At 53.6% G+C, this 19,864-nt stretch overlaps 1 protein-coding gene across 1 annotated transcript in view; it reads left to right on the top strand.

The window, feature by feature from the left end:
- VIPR2 (vasoactive intestinal peptide receptor 2) overlaps positions 1 to 19,864 on the top strand; it is a 66,995-nt gene that overhangs the window by 5,931 nt on the left and 41,200 nt on the right. The window contains exon 3 of the mRNA XM_026479249.4: positions 16,710 to 16,817. Within this exon, the coding sequence (XP_026335034.1) occupies positions 16,710 to 16,817 (108 nt within the window). The remainder of the gene's footprint in view (positions 1 to 16,709; positions 16,818 to 19,864) is intronic.

Raw genomic sequence — 19,864 nt, 5'->3', positions numbered from 1 at the left:
TCCCTTTTTTTTTCTTTTTACTCTTTGAAATATGCATGGTTCAAATGCCAGAGATATAAATAGTAGTAAGTTAGCAGAATAAAGATACTGCAGATGAGGAAAACCAGAAGCAGAAGTGAAGGCACTCTGACCGGATGAGAGGAGAGTGCACATTTGCTTCATGCAACTAAGTGAGAGGGTCTGTGGTGTCTACTTTTAAATTCTGTAGGATTAAGAAGTTGGGGTGAAAACAGAAACAAGGAAAAACTAGTTTTCAATTTAGTGAGGTAATGCATGTAAACCTGATGAGGAGTTCTTTTTATTATGTGCTGAATCTAGAACAAATGCCAATGCATATATCCAGACAAAAGACAATTTCAATTCTAAACCCTTTTAAAGAATTCACTGTGTAAGAAAGAAAAGCTTAGGAGGTATTTATAGCTTTGTCATTAATATTGATTCTTCGATAAGAGTAACTTAATCCTACTAATAGAGGTATGAGGCGCTCTGAGGCCACCGATGCCTAAAAATATAGCTAAAATCCGGCACCGTTCCCTAGTGGTGGCCTGTGCTGACCTGCATGGGGCGGGGGGTGAGTCAGCCACTCAGGCTTTGCCCGGTTTTCCTGCCTGTGCACAGAGTGGAGGGAACTTTTACGTGACTTCGTATTACTTACGCCTAGATCTGGAGGGTCTGTGGCCCGTGGGCAGGGCAGAGGTGGGACCTGTATTTTCTTGATAGCTCCACACTCTGAGCTGTCCCATTAAGGTGCACAGCTGAAGCGGGTACCGTGGCGAGTGTTAGCTTAGGACCAGGGCCATGGGAGGTGCGAGACTGAAAAACTTCCTTTTCTTTGACTTCGATCTGTTGTCAAGAGCTGTGAAGGGTTTGGATTCCCCCCACTTGCAAGCTGACAAGTTAGCTCGCACGGTTTCATAGGTGCCTGCCAAAAACTCGGGACCGTGGGTCAGAGGCAGACTTGATTGCTCCTGGCACACAGACAGCCTGGGGGCCATGTTCACATAGCTCCCTCTTCCCACGTCGCAGGGGAGCCATGCAGAACGGCCACGTGATTCAGTGCCCACGGCAGTCTGTGTGACGGCTGAGGAGCCCCCAGTGTCACAAGGAGGCTGCTGGCACTCCTGCCCAGCCTTTGCTCCAGAGAAAGATGCTATCTCATTTACTCTCAGCCCAGAGGAAAGCACTGTCACTGTCCAACAGCCTCTTCCACAGACGTCCTCAAAGAGTCTGGAGCAAAGCTGTCAGCGCCTCTTCCCAAGACCCGCCCAGGAGAGCTGCCTCCAGCTCCAGGACGGCGGCTTCTCGGTGGGGCTGGATTCCTCCTGATTCTCCACAGCATGACTGTGGTGACCACAGCTCCCTGTCCCGTGTCGTGTTCATCAGGGGGAGACGGCATTTTGTTCCCATCACAGCCCCGGGTCTTACACAGCACTTGGTATTTAGCAAGATACTGAGTAAGCTTTTGCTGAACGCATTAATGAAAATTTTCACATTAAAGATTAAATGGTACATATGCACACGGGAAAGAGCCGTTCAAACACGTCTCTGATGACGGATACTTCCCCCTGCAGACCTCCAGTCCCCTCCCTGGAGACCGTCTCTCACGTCCCCCCGTGATGCACGCCCAGGGTACACACACACCCTCCTCCCTTCTCTTTCTACAAATGGAAGCTAAGTACCATATGCCCTACGCTCCGGTCTGCACTTTGTCTTCCTTTTTTGTTTTTAACTTCAGCAGTGCATTTGGAGACGATTCTTTATTGGTTTAAATATTCTGTTAAGAGCCGTGTGGTATTCTGCATATTTCCTTAGTCTGCCCCAGGCTCCTGGGCTTTGAGGTAGCCTACAAGCCACGCTCTAGGGACTACATTTGCTCACCAGCATTCGAGGGTGGGCTTCAAGCCACGGATCATGAAGTCATATCACCAAATAGCACCATTTTCACAACTTTCTTATTTCTGTGATGGCTGTGTCACATAAAACAGAAGATTACATCCCATTTTACATCCTTCTCATCACAGAGGGAACTAGATAGTTTCATGAAGGGGTTCCCTCAAGTGGGAAGACGGCTCCTCTTCTGCAAACGCTTCTTGGATGCCCAGCCAGTCGGGGTGGCTGATCCCGCCGCCGCGGCACGTGCAGAGCCCCACGGCCGCACACTCATCCGCTCGGAGACCATCCTTCTCCCTGCAGAGCGTGAGCTCTTGGAGAGCCAGCACTGTGTTGATAGCTTTCTATTCCTGGTCCTCGGCAGACACGCACGTCGAGGCGTAAACAGAGTACCCACCGTCTTCTGCTCACGTGGGTCTGAAGGGAGCCGCTCTGGAAGTCGGCGGCACAGCCAAGGAGTGGGCAGCTCCCTTCTGGCGTCAGGGTGATGCCAGAGGCCTGCTTCTTCCCTTTCACTTTCTTCTGATGTAAGTAGGCCCTTGTTCTAGTCCAAACATCTCCGTGGGCCGATAAGTTGAATAGCTTGATCTGCTTTTTCCCTTAGGACTGGGTCTTTTTTTTTTTTTTAAACTAGATTTCTCCTAATTCTAAACTCCTTAAAATCAGCTAGTAGCCTTGGATATTTAAATAACCAATAATTATTTATCGAGTTTTCTGAAAGTAATGACTTAAAATTTACTTTTTACAGAAAATGAATCTACTGAAAATATATTGTACCCTGCATTAAATTTTTGTGTTTAGGTGCCTACCAGGAATCATAAACAAGAAATCCGTTTCTAGCAGATAGGGCAGATCAGATAGGGTTGGTCTTGTTTGGAAGGAGAAAGCTGTAAGCTGACACTCTGTTAAATCACAGGAACTTTGAAGTGGACTCACGTTGCCCTGATTTGGACCAAGTTAGCTTCTCTGTCCTTTCTTCTAAGACCGGCCAGGCCTCTGGTGCCTGTGACCCCAAGACTCAGCTCCGTGGCTGGCTGACCATCTCCACTGCTCCTGCCCCTTTGTTTTGTGTGCTCCCCCTTAGCTCAGATCTCCTCTCCCCCCGGATTCTCACCGCAGTGGGGGCGTGGTCGGTGGGAATCGGGTCTCTTCTCTGGATGAGCCCTGGTGCACAGGTTCTCGTTCCACCCATGTTTTGTGATCTCCTGTGCTGTGTTTGCAGGCCGGAGCTCCTCCAGCCTGCCGTCTCTGGGGCCCCCTCCCCTGGCATGGGAGCGCTCTGTGGAGGCTCCGAGCCCCGCGCCTGTGCTGTGTGCACACCACACGGCAGACACAGCCACGCTCTCTTCCCGGGCTCCCCGGCCAATGTGGGTGTGGGGCTGGTGCTCCCGGGTGGAGGGAGGTACCGCTGCCACGTGACCCCCTCACCTTCCTGCTGGCCTTCGGCCTTGCCTGTTTTCGGTTGCTTGGGCAGGTTGCAGCCCTTCCTGGCAAGGACTTGGAGATATGCGCTGTACCACTGTCTGGAGTTCTCTGGGTCAAGCACCAGTTCCAGGGACTGCCTCGAAATGCTCCGTAGCCAGAGCCTCTGGTTTTGAGTGTTCGCCTGTAGCACAGGGTGAGTGAAATGAGGCTGTGCTGTTGTCATTTGCTGATGCATCAGCTGTTTCTCTCATTAACTTTTGTAGCATGTTTTTGTTAAGTGTATGCCAGGAAGAAAGGCGTGAAGAGAAGTTGGTCGGGGCATGATCAACCCCTGGGAACCCCAAATCACATCCTCAGTGGCAATGCTGTGGGTGAGCAGGGATAACAGGGCTTGGAGTCGAGAGACAGTAGGATTTCTGAGGGGAACCAGGGAATGTGAACATACAACAACATCCGTTTACTTGGAGCCAGAACCAGTGATAGGAAGATGCCTGAGAACTTAGGTTATCTTTCCTCCGAGATAAGGCAGAAACAGGATGGACGGGAAAATGACCAAGAAACATGGGTGCTTTTTGACCGTACGCTGATCGGGGATCAGAACCGTGGTGCTTTACTATAAACTTCTCTGCACAGCCGTTCTGCTCAGTGACCTGGGCTTGGTTTCCTTTTGGCCTCATGTGTCCTGTGCTCAGCCCCGGGATGGATTCACTCCCACCTGGCCAAGCCCTGCGGTCTCCCCTCCAGCTCCTCTCACAATACCTTGGTATTGCTTTTGTCATGACAGAGAGCACAGGCCCTCACACACGTTAGGCGTGGGGTCCCGTCTCGGGTTCCTCAGCTTCTTGGCACACGGGCCTCTGCTGGAGGGACCCTTCCTGACGGGCACAGACGGCACACCCCACACAGCGCCGAGGGCAGAGGGAAGGCACCCAGTGTGTCGTGCCCCTGAACGGTGGTGAGGGTCCTGTCTCAGGACAAGGGAGGGAGATGTGCACACGGCTCTTGTTAGGGGAGCCCGCCGTCTTCATCTGGAAAGTAGTCATCAGCCACCCCGTCAAGACGCATCGAAGTACAGAAATTCGAGAGAGCGTTCCAAGCATCTCATCCCAGTTGGTGGCAGACAGAGCCCAGGTCCCCGGACTTGTACGCAAATACTCTTTGTACGAAGGCGTATTTGGTACCTTAGAGGAGAGATGCTTTAGAAAAGGACTTCCTTCCTCTTTAATGTCTGCTTCAAAGGGAAGGGAAGACCCTTTGACAGTCCACCGTCTCTTAGCTGAGACGGTGCCTAATCTCTCTTGCACGTTCGTTTTTAATTGTCAGCACGCTCAGCCTAAACTACCTCTTTGGGTTAGGGTTTTCATTCGTTTACTGTCCCCTTTGTGAGGCCAGCATTTCCTTTCCTCAGGCCTACGGCGACAGTTTTGAAGTGTCAGGACAGGACCGTGACGGGTACTTTGTACTTCTGGCCCCTGGTGGGGTCGAGTCAGTTCTCTGCTTTTCTGTGTGTGAACACGGACCCGTCACAGGCAGCCGTGGTTTATCTGCAGGTGGAGACCACTCAGTCGGGGACGATAAATCGGTGGCCCAGATCATTCTCAGACGTCTGCACCCCCCTGGTGTCAGACTGACTGTGACTGCAGTCAGCAGTGGTCCGGGAGCCCGAGAGCTACTGACAAAGGCACCTTCCTCCCATCCCAGGGCAGTATTAATACAGCTTTTCAAATCTGTGACTTCTTTGCAGCTCTGTCCTTCCTGCAGCAGGACCTATTTGAGAAGGCCTAGAGGCCTATTTGAGAAGACAGCAGGGGTGAGGCCAGGCACTTCCCCCAGCACTTCCACTTGATCCTGCGAGACCCTGGGCTCAGTGCTCCGGGGCACTAGAAGATCCAGACAAGACAGCCTCCTGGCTTCCGAACACACTGCAGGGACACAGAGCCTTAGAGCGGGGAGAGGGGGGGCGGAGGGACTGTTTTTGTCACAAGGCCCTGCAGGCGGGAGGAGGTGAGCCCAAGGGCAGACCTGAAGGAAGAGGAGGGCAGGGAGGGCAGAAGGAGGTTGGAGAGGGCTCTGTGCTTGGGACCCAGGAAGCTGCACTCCTGGGTGGACGGGGGCTGGGGAGGTCACTAGAACCAGGGCCCAGGGCATTGACGGGTGGACCCTCTTGGGGCCCTGGGTGACTGTGCCACCCCCGTCCTCTTGTCCTGCAGACCTTGGTCGCAGCCGTGCCTCCCACCACGCCCAGGAGGGCCTCCCACAGGGGCGGGTCTCAGAGGGAGCCGGAGATGCCCTTGGCCCAGAAGCGCAGGGCCGGGTGTTTCTGCGCTTGGGTGGTTCTCACGCACGGGGTCACACTCTGCAGCACTTCTGCTGGGCTGTATGACCACGATTTGTCACACTCATCATAACACTGGTAGATCTATGTCCTGGAATGATGCTGGGAAGTCACCCAAGTCCTGATCATAAATCAATGGAAGATTATCCTGGGAAAACATGGCAGGTCCCTCAGCTTTGAGTCCCAGCACATGAGCCTCTGCCGCTCGGCCCCACCCGGGCATTCACATGGCCCCAAGTTGTCACAGACATTGGGTGGAAGGCTTTTGAAAACTTTGAACATTTAAGGAAACAGGGTTTTTGGGGCGCCTGGATGGCTCGGTCGGTGAAGCGTCCAACTCTTGGTTTTGGCTCAGGTCATGGTCTCAGGGTCGTAAGATCAAGCCCCACGTTGGGCTCTGCACTCAATGGGGAGTCTGCTCAGGATTCTCTCTCTCTCTCTCCCTCTGCCCTCCCCCACCATGTATTCCCCCCTAAAAAAATACGGAAATAAAATCTTTAGAAAAAGAAGAAGAAACAGAGGAGGTCACATGGAAGGTCACAGCAGCAAACATGTCAGTGGGGAAAGGCAGAAGCACGTTGCACACAATTCAGTGCATTCATCAGTTTTCCTAAATGGACACCGTTTTAGGGCCTACACAGGCTTCCCAAGGCCGGCCGCGTGCACGGCTGTCTGGGGAGGGGTGTGGATGCCACTCCTGCCTCTGAGGGATTGGCAGTGGACCCTTGGGCAGCAGGGCTGGCCAGGAACCCCACGCTCAGGCATCAGATATGCTCAGGCCCACTTGGAAGATGTTTTGATGTTTGGGATTTATTGGGTTTGACATGTTTTTTTAAATACATAGGTTCAGACTGGATCTCTTTTTTGAGAAGAGATTAATTCTGGATTTTGAGTCTTGGTTTCATGTGAGTTCAGGTCCCAGAATATGACTCTCACCGGTGGAATCCGCCTGTCCTGCCGTCCCAAATGAAACTTTCTTGCTTCCAGATGCAAAATTTCAAAGCGATCCATTTTCAAAGTGCCATCCAGGGGCGATGTCCCAGCAAATGGTATTTGCAGACCCTAGTTGTGGCTCACCTCCCGGCTACTGACCGGGGATTACTGCATGCAGCACCCTAATTGGGCAGAATATTGGGGCTCCCTGGCATTGCCTGTAAAGTAGTCCTTGCAGCACCCTAAACATCTCTGGAGTCCCAGGTCCGCTGCGGGACCTGGGTTTCCCGCTGCCCGGGTGTCTCACAGGCGCCCTGAGGAAGCAGCATGGTCCCGGGGCCTCGGTCCGGGCCTACTTAGTTGTTTCTCTCGGGGACCCGTGTACGAGTCGGGGGAACGCGGAAGAGCCAGCCGCCAGTTGGTGTCTCTGTTGGCGTAGTTCATCTTCCTCCGTGCTCGCTGGCAGGAGGAGCTCCCGGCACAGGTAACCCGTGACAGTGCAGCCTCGGGCATAGTAGGTGCTCAGTAAACACTGGTTGAAGAAGTGAGTACTCATCACTGTGGGCGCTAAGAGGGCCTGGGTCCTCTCAGCCACAGGCTGCTCTACGTCAGGGGAAGCGCAGTTTATGATGGGACAGTGCTTTGTTTGGTTTCTGCCCCGCGGACAACTCGGTTGTCACGACGCCCCAGGCGTGTTCTATGAGCTTGTCTTGCAGAGCCTTCCAGCAACACCTTCCAGCATGCGCTTGTCTTTCACCCGCACGAACGTGTCCGAGAAGAGCACGTTGTTAGTTCTGATGTGTCACTGTTGCGTATCTCCCCCAAAAAGGCTCCTTTCTGCTCTGCTTCTGCCAACAGCCATTAGTTTCATCGTTCCTGATTGCAGCATTTTTAACGCCGTATTTGGCACCATCCCCAGCTCAGTGAATGCATGGATGTAGCTGGCCTTATCTCACCAGTAAATATTTTAAGAACAAATGATGTAAATACACATCTTTAGAACAACAGGAAGAAGGAACCCCTCATCTGGTGGGATTTGATCGTCACTGTTCACGTTCAGATTACCTGGGGTTCTTGGAGTAACAGGAGGTTAGTAACTGGCCGCCAGAACAGGTAGCCTACAAAGGTACCCAAAGAGGAAACTCAAAGCCAAGGGTGGGACCGGCAGGAAAATTGAGGCATGTGAGTGTGTTCTGGAGGGGTTCACAGTGACCCTGCTCACTGTCACCACGCAGCTCCCCAGAGAGCCTCACTGGCTTCAGTGGGGAGTCTTGTTCACAGTAACCGCTGAGGCGGAGAACCTGGCTCTCTGGGCAGCAGCTCCTGGCAGCTGCCGGGGCACAACATCCATGTCTCAACCCCATGCACGCTGAGCTCAGGAAACAGAGACCCTGGGGTCCTTCTTATGCTGTGTGCTCAGCTCAGGCCACCAGAAAACCATGGCCTGCGTGTGCAGGAATGGCAGTATTTTGGGGTGGTCTCTGAGCAGAAAGTCAAAGCAAGGTAGGGAAGAGAATATTAAGTTCTGCCAGTTGTAACTGCTCCAGGAAAGCTCCAAGAGCAGACTTGGGGCTGAGAGCAGAAATTAGAAGTAGCCCAACTTTGACCATAGGACATGTGACAAATATTACAGTGAACTGAAGCCTCGAGGTTAGAGAGTTGCTTCAGTTGTGCTGACCACCACTGGGAGAAATCAGAAGGTCCACGTCTGGCCTTTTGAATACTGGGTGTCCACCAGTGTCTGCATCTAGAGTGAGGGGAGAACTCTGGCCACAGAGTCATCCTGGCTCTGGGGCCCGCAAAGACTGCTTGTGTGTTCACCTGTTTGTGAGCACCTGGAGGCGAAGGGTAAGCCAGGGTCCCCTCAGGAAGCCCGTCTGCAGCATGGCCCTGGGGCCAGCTCTTTAGGGCCAGCAGGTAGGGGTTGGGCAGCGGTCGGCTTGTCTGGGGTTTCAGGTCAGAACAAATGGCTGGGTCACAGACAAAGCTCGTGTAAAAGGGGTTTTTTCCAACTCAGTTGGTGAGACGTTCCGTCGAGCATTTAGTTCTTTAATTTGATAACAGGCATGGAGGGGGGCTGGAAATGGGAAACAGGTCAATGGCTTTGATGACCAAAATGAAGATAATTCATTTGTTTAAAGACCATTAAATTAGAAGTTTAGAGCTCCGAGGATCCATGCCCAAGTCCTAGGTGGTAGCAGAGCTACACCTGTCGGGCTCCTCTGGTTCTTAATTCAATGGGAGAGACTGAGAATACAGTTCCCACCATCCAGACCTTCCTGGTGGCAGACAGTGTGGTGAGAATACCTGCTCTGTGTTGCTCCTGTCTCAGTTTTTATCTGGTTCATTCTTCTCCTACAAGAACACAGAGCGCCAGGCGGGGGTCCTTGCCTTCAAGTAATAAAAATCAGGAGCCGTGTGAAATAGAAGGGAGTAACTGCTTCAGAGGCATTTTCGGGGCCTCTGAGATCAGTTCCCGTCAGGGCACCGGCCAAGACCTCATCTCTCATTTCTGACTTCGTCCTTGTCCTCTGCCCCGGAGCCGCCCACAGAGCAGGGGCCATGCGGGGATCGGGGGCTGTGGCTGGGAGACAGAGGCCTGTCTAGTTGCACAGCCAAGAGAAGTTGTGGGAAGACCACCAGTGCCTCTGAAGAGGTCAGCTCTGAGTTCCGCAAGCCCCAGAGGGAGTGTGGGCAGATCCCCACCCGAGCCGCTGAGGAAGTCTCCCTGCCCACCTTGCCCTCCCAGCCTCCACCCGCTGTAGGCCGCTGGCTCAGCGTGAGCCTACGTGGAGCGAGACACATCGGATGGAGAAACCAGACTATGCCTGAGCCCAGCATGGTCAGAAACTCGAGGGGCACAGCCTGCGTCTCCTCCAGGGACACAGACCTGCCCACGGAGCAGGCGTGAAGGGACCGCGCTCTTTCAGACTGGATCTGGCACAGACATGTTGGCACACAATATAATAAATGTAGCAATCGTGGGTTTCCCTGCATGTGCGGCCGGCCGCACTAGAGGTTTCCTGGGGCAACGTCTCCGTGCTCCTCTTGGGTGAGCCGATGCGGCGTGGAAATGTGCGTCCCGTGGGCGGTGTCGCTTTCGTTATTTGAGAATGAACACTTGGGAAAACATGCAGAATTTTAAAGACATATCTCGGTGCAGGTGCTTTTATTGTCACTGTAAGTAATGAGAAGTTCCGAGTGGGCAGATGGCGGGGCAGCGGGATTTGGCGAGGGCTTGGACGTGTTTCCAGAGGGTCTCACGACCTGAGACAATCTCGCAGCCTCCTGAGGCAGGACCTCCCGTTTGCAGAGTGTTTGACTGATGAGCTGTAGTTTCTTCCCAACTCGGAAACTCTGCTGTCTTTAGAACAATCGCCCGGCTGACCCTGTGAATCGTCGCGCTCCCCACTTCCTTTTCTCCCTGGCAGAGCACTGGTGCTTATTTTAAGGGGCTGAGGAAGGCGATGGCAAAGGGAGTTAGCGTTGTTCGAGTGCTTCTTCCTATTCGGAGATGTCCAGGGACCCCAAACCAAAACACAGGCCACAGGGGCCTCTGTGACGCCGAGCCCCCCACCCTCCACCTGCGATGGGCTGGGACCCAGCTCCGGCCCCACAGGGGGCAGCCCCTGCAGAGGCCCCAGTGTGACCAGAGGCTGGGCCCGCCTGCCTGGCACTTCCAGGGACCCCAAGCACAACAGCTGCTTCACGGGCTGCTGCTTCCAAGGCTGGGTGGCCTGGCGTCTCCACCCCAGCCACGCTGGGTGAATCACCCTAGAGGCTGTGAGGGCCAGGGGTTGGGGCAACACACAGGCCATGAAATCGGGCTCCTGGGCCGGCCTCGTCCTCTGTGAGATACGCACCAGTGGCCTTCGCGTTCTGGGGATTAAATGAGTTCTTGTATCCAAAGTGCTGAGGGCAGGGCCTGGCCCATAGGAGGTGGTATTTCTGTCAGTTGGCCACGATCAGCATTATTACTCTGGCACCATCTCTTTTCATGGTCCCATCTGAGGGGGCTGGTTGGGCAGAGCTCCTGGGCTCACGGAGGGGCAGAGGAGGAGCAACAAGTGAGGGGTCCCCTCAGCGCTGAGATGCCAGGCGCTCCGGCATCCTCGGGAGAACGTGAAGTGCCACCCCCACCTGTCCAGGGCTCACTGGCGGCTCAAAGTTGTCTGCTCCGTTGCTGACGGGGATCTCACCGGCACTTTGCAGAGGGAGAAGCGGACGTCTGGAAAGGGTGGGCACGTGCTCACGCACAGAGCTAGATGTGTGGTTTTTCTGGTCTTTCTTGAGCAAGGTTAAAGAAAAAAAAAAGTAAATTAAAACTCGTCTATAATGAAGGTCCTTGGACTCGATGGTGTGTTTTCACCGTGGACGGAGGGAGGCCTGTAGAGCTGAGCCGATCCAAGTTGGAGGCCTTCACACTTTCTCCTCCTGCCGCTAAATAGCAGTTACTTCTCAGTGTCTCCCATCCACCCCCTTCCATCTCCTTATTCACGTGAAGACGCCCCCACTGAACTCTCAAGCCACCTGCACGACAGAGACAGGGGTCAGCAGGGAGGACAGGCAGGCGTGTGCGGGGCTCTCCCGGCCGGGCTCTGTCTTGCTGCAGCCAACTGTGGCTTTGGCGTCTTCACCGAGACGGACGTGGCGCATCTGAGTTTCACGTGCGGCTCCTGGAAACCAGTACGAGGGTATCTAGTAGTTATCCCTTCGCGCCCAAGCCATGGAAACCCCTCTTGTGCGACAGTACTCGGCTTTCTTCAGGACTCTGGCTGTTACCGTCCTGCAGGAGCTGCCCTTGGGAGGCACTGACCTCCCAGGGGCCTGGCTGAGCGCTCCTCAGGAGCAGGCAGGGAAGAAGAAAGGCTCCTTTGTCAGCACCTGAGGTGGCTCTGGGCGGACCTCCCGGGCACTCTCGGCTTCCCTGCTGGTTCTGGGAGAAGCTTTGCCACTTGTGACTTTAAACTTAGATTAAGCTTTTGAACGGAGGAAGTTATTGGTAATATTTACTCTTAAATGTGGAGGGAGGCCCACTGCCAAATCCTGCCCAGCCTGACACTTCAGTGCCAGAAGCGGTTTTCTCTCCGTCCTCTTCCCCCTCACCTGCTCCTATGGAGAGCCAGGAGATCCAGATGGCGAGGACGCCCGAGGCAGGTCTCCCAGCCTCTCCACAGGCCGGGCTGCAGGAGCCGGGTCCCTCCCTCCCTGTCACGGGTCTGGGCCTGGCCGCTGCCCGCGGGACCCCGGGATCCTCACACAGACAGGGCAGCATCTCGGTGGTCACAGCCTTGCCTGAAACACAAGCCGGACGTTTGCTACGTGAGCACTGAGAGTCGCCCCGCTGTCCGCATGCAGAGGTATGGGGGGAGTTCTCGCCGTCACTCTTGAGGCTAAAGGAGGAACCTGGACTCGGGTACATGCCTCTGGCTCCGTGCAGGGCTGCCATCACGAAGTGTCTTGAACACGGAAGACGGAAGGGATGGGAGCGTATCACCTGAGGTCCTGTGAGGGCCAGTGAGGCCAGCGGCCTTCCAGGTGAGAGCAGTGACAAGCAGAGATGAGCACGTGTTGTGGTGCCGGCTCTGGACCAGTGAGCCTCACCGTGGACTGCAGGGTCAGGGCCGTGAGGGGGAAGCTCGCCGTTCACAAATCTCTCTCCTACAGAAAGTGTAACATGGAAGGAACGAGGTTCGTGTTGTGCTTTGCCCGAGAATTATTTGCTGTTTATGTCATTGAGATACTGAGAACAAAACCCAGAACCCAGAACAACACATGCAGTGGCGTCTGTGAGAGTTCTGCCTTGCCTGGAAATATTTTGGAGAGAAAACCGGGTACAAGGGGATTAGTTTCCTTTTACTTATGGCAGATTCCTCCCCAGTTGGTGAGGCTCCCCCCTCTGACAAGATGAGCTCAAGGAGGTCGAATGACCGCTGCTTCCCTCAGAGTTCTGTCCTCTGCGCCCATATTTCCGGTACATTCATAGGAGCAAGTTCCCAGAGTAGCCTTTCCTGGACCCTATTCATCGGGGTCCTGTGTGTGCTGACAGTGCCGTGGGTTTAGGGAAGGTCTGCAGGCCGCACACGCAGAAGGCTGGGTTTTCTGAGCCTGGGGTGTTGTTTACGCTGGGCACCCGTACTTACTCTTCCCTTGAAATTGGCAGGTTCACTCCAGGCAGCTTGGCCAGGCTCCCGGAGAGGGCTCTCCCTGCCCACCCCACCTGTCGCCCCTCCCGCAGCCTCTGGGAGACTGTGTAACACACCGATGCCTCCCAAGGCCAACTGCTCAAACAGTGTGCAAGCTCCCAGAAAACTAGTGAGCGCTTTGGGAAAACTAGGAAAAGCAAGTTGCCGCCGAGCAGCTGTCGAGCTGGAGGTGAGAATGGGCCCGGGTCGCTCTGGACATCTAGCCTGGCCGGAGCCTGTCAGCACACGCCCAGACTCTCCAAGTGGGAATCCGAGACACAGCTTGTGTGCAGCGGAGAAGCCCCGAGAGGCCCAGTCAGCAAGTCCACACGCAAGGGAAAGCCTCTTGCTTTATGTTCCAAGTTTAAGCAATAAACACACACTTCTGTGTTTAAATTAACAGACGTTTAAGGCATTTTTTTCTGGCTTTTCAATTCACCAAGCTACTAACCACCATTTAAATAAGAGGGTTTCTCCTCCATCTTCTTGGTGGGTTTTGAAAGATAGAAAATATTTGTGTGATAAGTGAAAAGTACATTTTTTACCAAAAAGTTCTCACTTATATTTATTCATAAAACATCTTAGATAATTTATATGGGCATTTTTAGCTGATAAACCGCCACGGGGAGAAAGTCTCACCCGTCTGGGCTGGTTTACCCTCGGTCTTGGCGCAGTGACGACGGTTGGTGTGATTTTCTCTCTTCCTCCGTGGTGATTCATGAGAGTGTCTTGTTAGTTACTGTGTGTGGGGTGTGTTAGCTCAGGCCGGGGGGTGCCGTCCGCGAGAGCCTCTGCGATGGTGAGGTGCCGCGGTCGGAGCCGTGCTGGCATCGCCACAGACCACGCGCGGTTACTGCAACCGAGGAACTGCATTGTTACTGTGCTTAGTTTTCATTAATTTAGATTTCAGTTGAAATGGCCACATGTCGCTAGTGGCTGCCATATTGGAAATGCGGTGCGAGGACTTTTTCCCGGTTTTATATCAATGTATCCCACTTGGTTCGTTTGCTTTTACTACTGTTTTAGCTAAGAGTTCTGGCTTCCGTTGAGTGACAGCAGTGATAGCAAGGGTCCAGTCGGGTTCCTGACTTTGTTGCCCACTGTGTTTAATCATTTCTAATCATACTTGCTATTTTAAACAAATGGTCTTTGTGATGTTAGAGCACTCTCATTATATTATGTTCTTGCTTGGAGTTTAAAAATTAGGAATGGCTGCTAAATTTTGTCAGCTAACTTTTCAGCGTCTGTCGATATGAACAAGCTTTTTCTCCTCCCAGACCGACTCTGGACCTCGTTATCACTGTCTTAGATACCGAGGGTTGCTGCCAGGGCATAACAAAACCAAATTCCTCCCGCAGGCCTGATTGCCTCACCGGACCACGTAGTCTTAGACGACCTAGACTGCTCACCGCTTCTCAGACTAGCCTTCTCTCCCCAACGTGATGTCCTTGCTCATACTGGTCTTTCATCAGCATGGCCCCTGCCGGTCACGCTTTGGTCCCTCCTCCGGTCTGCCCTCCAGCAGAGTCACGGCACAGCTGTTGGCTTACAGTATTAGGTCACGGTTGTCCATACAACAATCACTGTTTCCTTTCTTGTATAACTTGATGCTTTCCTGCCACGACAAGTGCCTGATTTTTCTGTTCCTTCATTTTCCATGTATCAGTAAGTACGCATCACACTTCGTACCAGAACAACAAATTACTCTCAAGACGAGCGGGTACGTGAGGTCATCACAAAGTGCTGTTTCTTTCTTACAGCATCTCCTCCTGGGTGCTCCGTCCTCCTGCCTCAGTTGGCCTGGCTGGTCTGGGGCCTCCCAAGGCTTCTGTTCTGGTTAGGGGCCTACGCTCAGCCTCCAGGAGAACCTGGCAAGGGAAGCAGGAGGGAGGTCTCAGTGCTCAGAATTCAAGTTTGACCAGGTGCTCTGGCATTCTGTCCAGCCCGTGCTCGGCGCCCTGTGTCCAGAGCCCTTCCGGTGGGCAAGCGTCGCCGGCCTCTCGCTCTTCACGCTTCTGCAGGCCTGGCAGTGTCTCCCTCTGCTCTCCCTCATTACTTAGCACAGATGAATGCTTTCTATCATCCGAGTTTACTGCCATCTCTGGGTGCTGCCCTTTCAAACGTCTTGATGTCATTTTCGTGGGATTTGGAAAGTGGAAGGGAGGAGCTTATGGACTCCTGATTGGCTGTCTCCTGCCCTCAGACTCGCCACATATCCACACACACCGCTGGGCCGGGCATACTGCTCTCCCTGCTGGACCGCCAGCAGGAAGGCTGGTTACCCTTGAGTAACCTCTGAGTAGCCTCTGAGTCCTGCACGACCACTATCTGTGGGTCCAGGAAACGCACAAATAAAGGGAAGGCTTGCCGACGATGGAAACGGTGATCCATGGGACTCTAGGGACTTGAATCAAATCCTGCTGTAATACGAAGATTGACTGAAACAAACCTGTGGGTTTAATATGTCTCCATTAAGGGTTCGTCATTAAAGCAGAAATTATCATTTTTGTGGTGAAGACAGCTGAACCGTCACAAAAACCAATGGCCGGCGCTCAGAACGCGCTGCTTTCCCGTCGGTGAGAGTCTCAGCCTCCGCTTGTGTTTCTCTGGAGACCTGGGCACCTTTACCGGCCCCTTGGTGGCTCTCTGTTGGAAACCCTGGCCCTGGTGGGTCTCGTCCAAGCCTCAGCACCCACCTGTCTCCTGCGCTGACGTGGGACAGTGTCACGTGTGCTGTCACCGCGGGGCCCCTCCCTGGCCTGGGCTCTGCTGCCGAGGTGCATACCTGGAGAAGCGTCACTCACTTGTACTTCATGACTTGCTCTGGATATTTCTTCAAAAGCAGTATTTCTTTAAATATGTAAGAATGTTAACATGGTATGAATTTATGCATTCATTTAATCGTTGGCATGTAATTGAAGTTTTAGAATAAATATATTTTCATTTTTATTTTAAAACCTTTAGAAAGCATTTTCACCTGCGAAACTTGACTTATGCCCACTTTATCAGAGGCATCCGCGTCGTTGAAGTAAAACCCTGCGGTGGTCACACCAAGACTGCAGATACCGCTGGTGTCTGCGTGCAGCTGCCGCTCGGGCTGGGGGCTCGGGCTGCGGCTCGTTGCTTCTACCGAGGCTGGCCCATGGCTCCTCCGATACCGAAGTTTAAACGAAATACAGCACCTTAGAGGTCACAAAATGCAGTAGCAGTACCTTGGGCTTGCAGTATAAAGCCCTGGGTTCGAGTGTGGGTTCCATCACGGTCTGTGTGCGGGGTCACTGCCTTCCATCTGGGATGACGGACACAAGGTAGGCCTTGCACAGGGTGGGGTGGGTGCTGAGACCCTGTAAGAGAGCTGGAAAATAGCTTCAGCTATAACATTATGCAGACTAGGCTATCTGATAACTGCATGAGGTAACCTGAGATTTCATCACTTAGATGCCATCTTAACTGTTAAAATCAAGTAAACAGATCAAATACTCAAACTTGCAAATTACCCTTGAAGTCAGATGCCCTGAAAGCACAAGTAAGTGTATGTGCATCCCGGGGACCCCAAGCCTTCAGGACTTACACCACCCCAGGTCGTACCCATGTGATCACGCCGGGGCACGCACATCAGCGGAAGAATAACTCGCCGTTCAAGAAAATTCAGCAGCACGGTACACAGCGGAACACTCAGTTATTTCTGCCACACATCTGGTTATTTCTCCAAACCTGGTTCAAATGAGCACACAAGCTAAGAATATTCTCAATAACATTGTTGGTGCAAACTTGTTCCACAAAAAAAAGTAATTTGCAAGATAACCATCTAAGTACTGGGCTATCTACTTGCAAAGCTTTTAAGCAGATGTGCTCCTGTCAGCCTGGGCTTCCCGCAAGCTGCAACCCCTGAGCTTCCCTTGTGCGCGTAAGTCCTTCTCACACTTTCTCTCTCCCTCCAGCCTGCACTGGTGTCTGGGACAACATCACCTGCTGGCGACCGGCGGATATAGGCGAGACCGTCACAGTGCCCTGTCCTAAAGTGTTCAGCAATTTTTACAGCAAACCAGGTACGGTCAGCATTATGCCTAAGCTCCTGCAGAGGCTGTGGGCTCGCTTCCCCTCAAGGCCACAAGCAGGCTTATTGGTTTCCTTTACGAAGTGAGTCAGTGAACAGCTGTGCCATCGTGTGCTGAGCTGGCTTTGGGAGCAGGAGGAGGAGAGGCTTCTTGCTGGCTCAGCCACCTGAAACCAAACACCGGGGAGAGCAGGTCTTAGGCAAGCGTGGACGCATGAGCCTGATACGTGACAGATGGGGCCTGAGCTCCAAAATGGGGGGAGGTGGCAACAGACACGAGGGCCGTGGCTTTAGGCACCGAGAACATAACCACGCTTCCCTGCCGTGTGTGGCTGCCCAGGAGCCCCCAGAGAGCATCCCCAGAGGTTTTGAGGAGCCCCGATGCTCGGGGACAGCGGCCAGCCTCCCCTGGAGTCCAGACGCAGCTTCTCGTGCACAGGAAACGTCTTGCTCATTGGACTGACTCTCCTCAGCTCCCAGCCCCCACTTTCTGAACTAGCTCCATGAGGCCCGAGGACCCACAGTCTCTGTGTCCGGGGTCAGAAGGGGCTGGCCGGGGCGGGGGTGTGCCACCTGTCCTGTGTCTGCTCTCTGCACAGCACTGCTCCTTCTCTTGGCTCGTTCCCAGGAGGTGGCTCTGCTGTGTTGTCTTTTGTGTTGTTGTAAATAATCCAGATTCTTATAACATGAAGAAATCTGTCTGGAAAAATAGAAGAGAGAAGATACATCTGGAAGTCGGAGAGGCATGGTACTTTGGAGTACTGTAGAGAACTTATTTTCTTCTTGAGCCAACGTTACGGGGTAAAAACTCTGAGAGCTACAACTGTTGTAGTGCCCCAAGCAGAATGCTGTGGCTCAGATCGGGATGGAGAGAAAGGGGACTCAAAAGGAAAAGGTTTTGTTTCATCCTTGTGACTTGCACGGTGAGACTTGTTCTCCGTGAGTTAGTCAGTGAAGCTGTCTGAGCAGACTGGTCACGCCTGCATAAGCATCATTGGTCATCTTCAGCTCAGAAAAACTAAATCATTTTGGAGAATCTGAACTTTAAAAAATATCCTGTCCCATCAATAACATTTCTACCAAATGGTTTGGGCTGTAATATTCTCCCAGAAATCCCAAATGAACTAGCATAGACCTAGGCTACCCCGAATCAGATGGCTGGGCTCTGAATGCTTCCGGGGGCAGCCGGGGGTTTCCCACAGACAAACGCAAGAGCTCTGGCTCCTGGGCCATCTGCTGTGAGCACCCAGCCTGTGCCAGACAGGAGCCATCAGGGGCACGCAGCGCCCAGGTCGGCTCAGCATCTGGCTCTGCTTAGAATCACTGTGCACCCTCTCCTTTGGGGATGTCTTGGGTTAGATGCTTGATGCTTTCTTGTCCAAGCAGGGAACATGACACGGCCGTGCTATCGCGGGGAGCGTCTCCACCACTGGGAAGTCTGCTGGAGTTGCCCTAAATCTGCGTATCATGGCTGGACGATCTCAGGTGGACACGCATCCACTTGTTTGGTCACAAAAGTGTGAACCGGGAGGTACTTACACAGACTGTTGACAAACTGCTGTCCACAGGGAATGCTTAGAATGCTCGTGTAATTACTCAGAGAAACGTGGACATAGTCCAGAGGTGGGGGTGGAGTAGGGCTGGGGCCGGGGCCCACAGGCATCAGATAACAATGGGCTGAGGCCCCAAAGGTGAAATTTGGCAGAGATAAATGGGTGGTCTTGAAATACAATGAAGAACCAGCAGGGCTTGAGTCTGTGAGGTACTTTCCAGTTTACAGAAAGCTTTTACAAATATGGTAGTCGCTCCTCCCAGTGACCTGTGGGGAGCGCCAGGCCGTAGAGTGACATGTGATCATTTGGTCCACAGACCCAAATGTTCAAGAAATAGATCTGTGTTTTTATAAAAAGTTGTTTTCTTTACTGGGTTCTCATACCTCCAGTAAGTGGGAAGCTGGGGGCCTCTCCGGAGAGCCGTGCATGTGGTCATGGCAGCCAGCACCTTGCTCTCTGCTGTCTTCATGCTGGGGAGGCCCCTCTGAGCTGTGCTAGGGTATGGGGTGCAAGTCCACCCCCACAGGCAGGCAAGGGCTCTGCCTCCAGTGTGGCAGCAAAGCTCTGGGGACTCGGTGCAGCACCGAGGAGTCCCAGCGGGAAGCGGTCAGGTGAAGGAGCAGGGCAGGCTCGGAGAGGAGGGAGGGTTGTTCTGAAGAGCACCTCGGGGTGCCGCGGGTGCCTTCAAGCGTAGCATGGAGGGTGGATGTGCCCTGCATCTGGACAAAATGGTCCAGAGCACATGCCCCGTAGCCAAGCAGCCTGGGCTCTGAGTTCTGGCCATGCGAACTTGTCCTGCAAGGACGTGAGCAAGTCCCAAAATGAGCTGGGCGTTGGAGTCAGACCCTCTGCAGAGGGCTGTGGAGCTTGCCTAACACAATGCCTTCGACACAGAGCTCACACATGGAGCTGCTCTCACTCGGACTGGGTTGTCTGGAGGGCAGGGGCCTCCACGCCCCGAAGGACACACTGCTCCGTGCAGTGCAGGCACGCCCAGCCTTCCTGCCTCAGGGCACAACCAAGGACCCTCCTAACAGCCACACTCAGATTTACACTCAATGAGCAAAGGACTGGAAGCCCGTAATCAGCCTTGGGGAACAGAGGAGAGAGGAACCTGTCAACAGAGGGCCCCCAGGCACTGCGGCTGAATTTAGGGCTACAGCAGAGAGAGTTCACGAAGATGGGGGGTCCCCACAAAGTGGTGAGGGTTCCCATAGAGCAGATGGTCCCACAGGTAGAGGAGGGCTCACAAAGTCAGGGTGGGAAGAGATTCCTCTCACCGAGGAGGGAGAACAGGGTCCAGGCTCCTGAGTCCTAAAGCTGTCTTTTCTTCCTTGGTCCTGCTTTCACCAACCAGGCCTCCCCTCCCCATCACCTCCAAGGTCCCCCCTCACCTCCCCAGAACCCCAACACCTCCCTGGGCCCCCCCTCACCTCCCCAGTCCCTCTCTCAGCTCCCCAGCCCCTCTCTCACCTCCCCAGTCCCT

The sequence above is a fragment of the Ursus arctos genome, unplaced genomic scaffold (assembly GCF_023065955.2).
Source record: "Ursus arctos isolate Adak ecotype North America unplaced genomic scaffold, UrsArc2.0 scaffold_3, whole genome shotgun sequence".
Classification (NCBI taxonomy): domain Eukaryota; kingdom Metazoa; phylum Chordata; class Mammalia; order Carnivora; family Ursidae; genus Ursus; species Ursus arctos.
The sequence above is the reverse complement of the archived record's forward strand: the minus strand, read 5'-3'. Positions and strand labels throughout refer to the sequence as shown.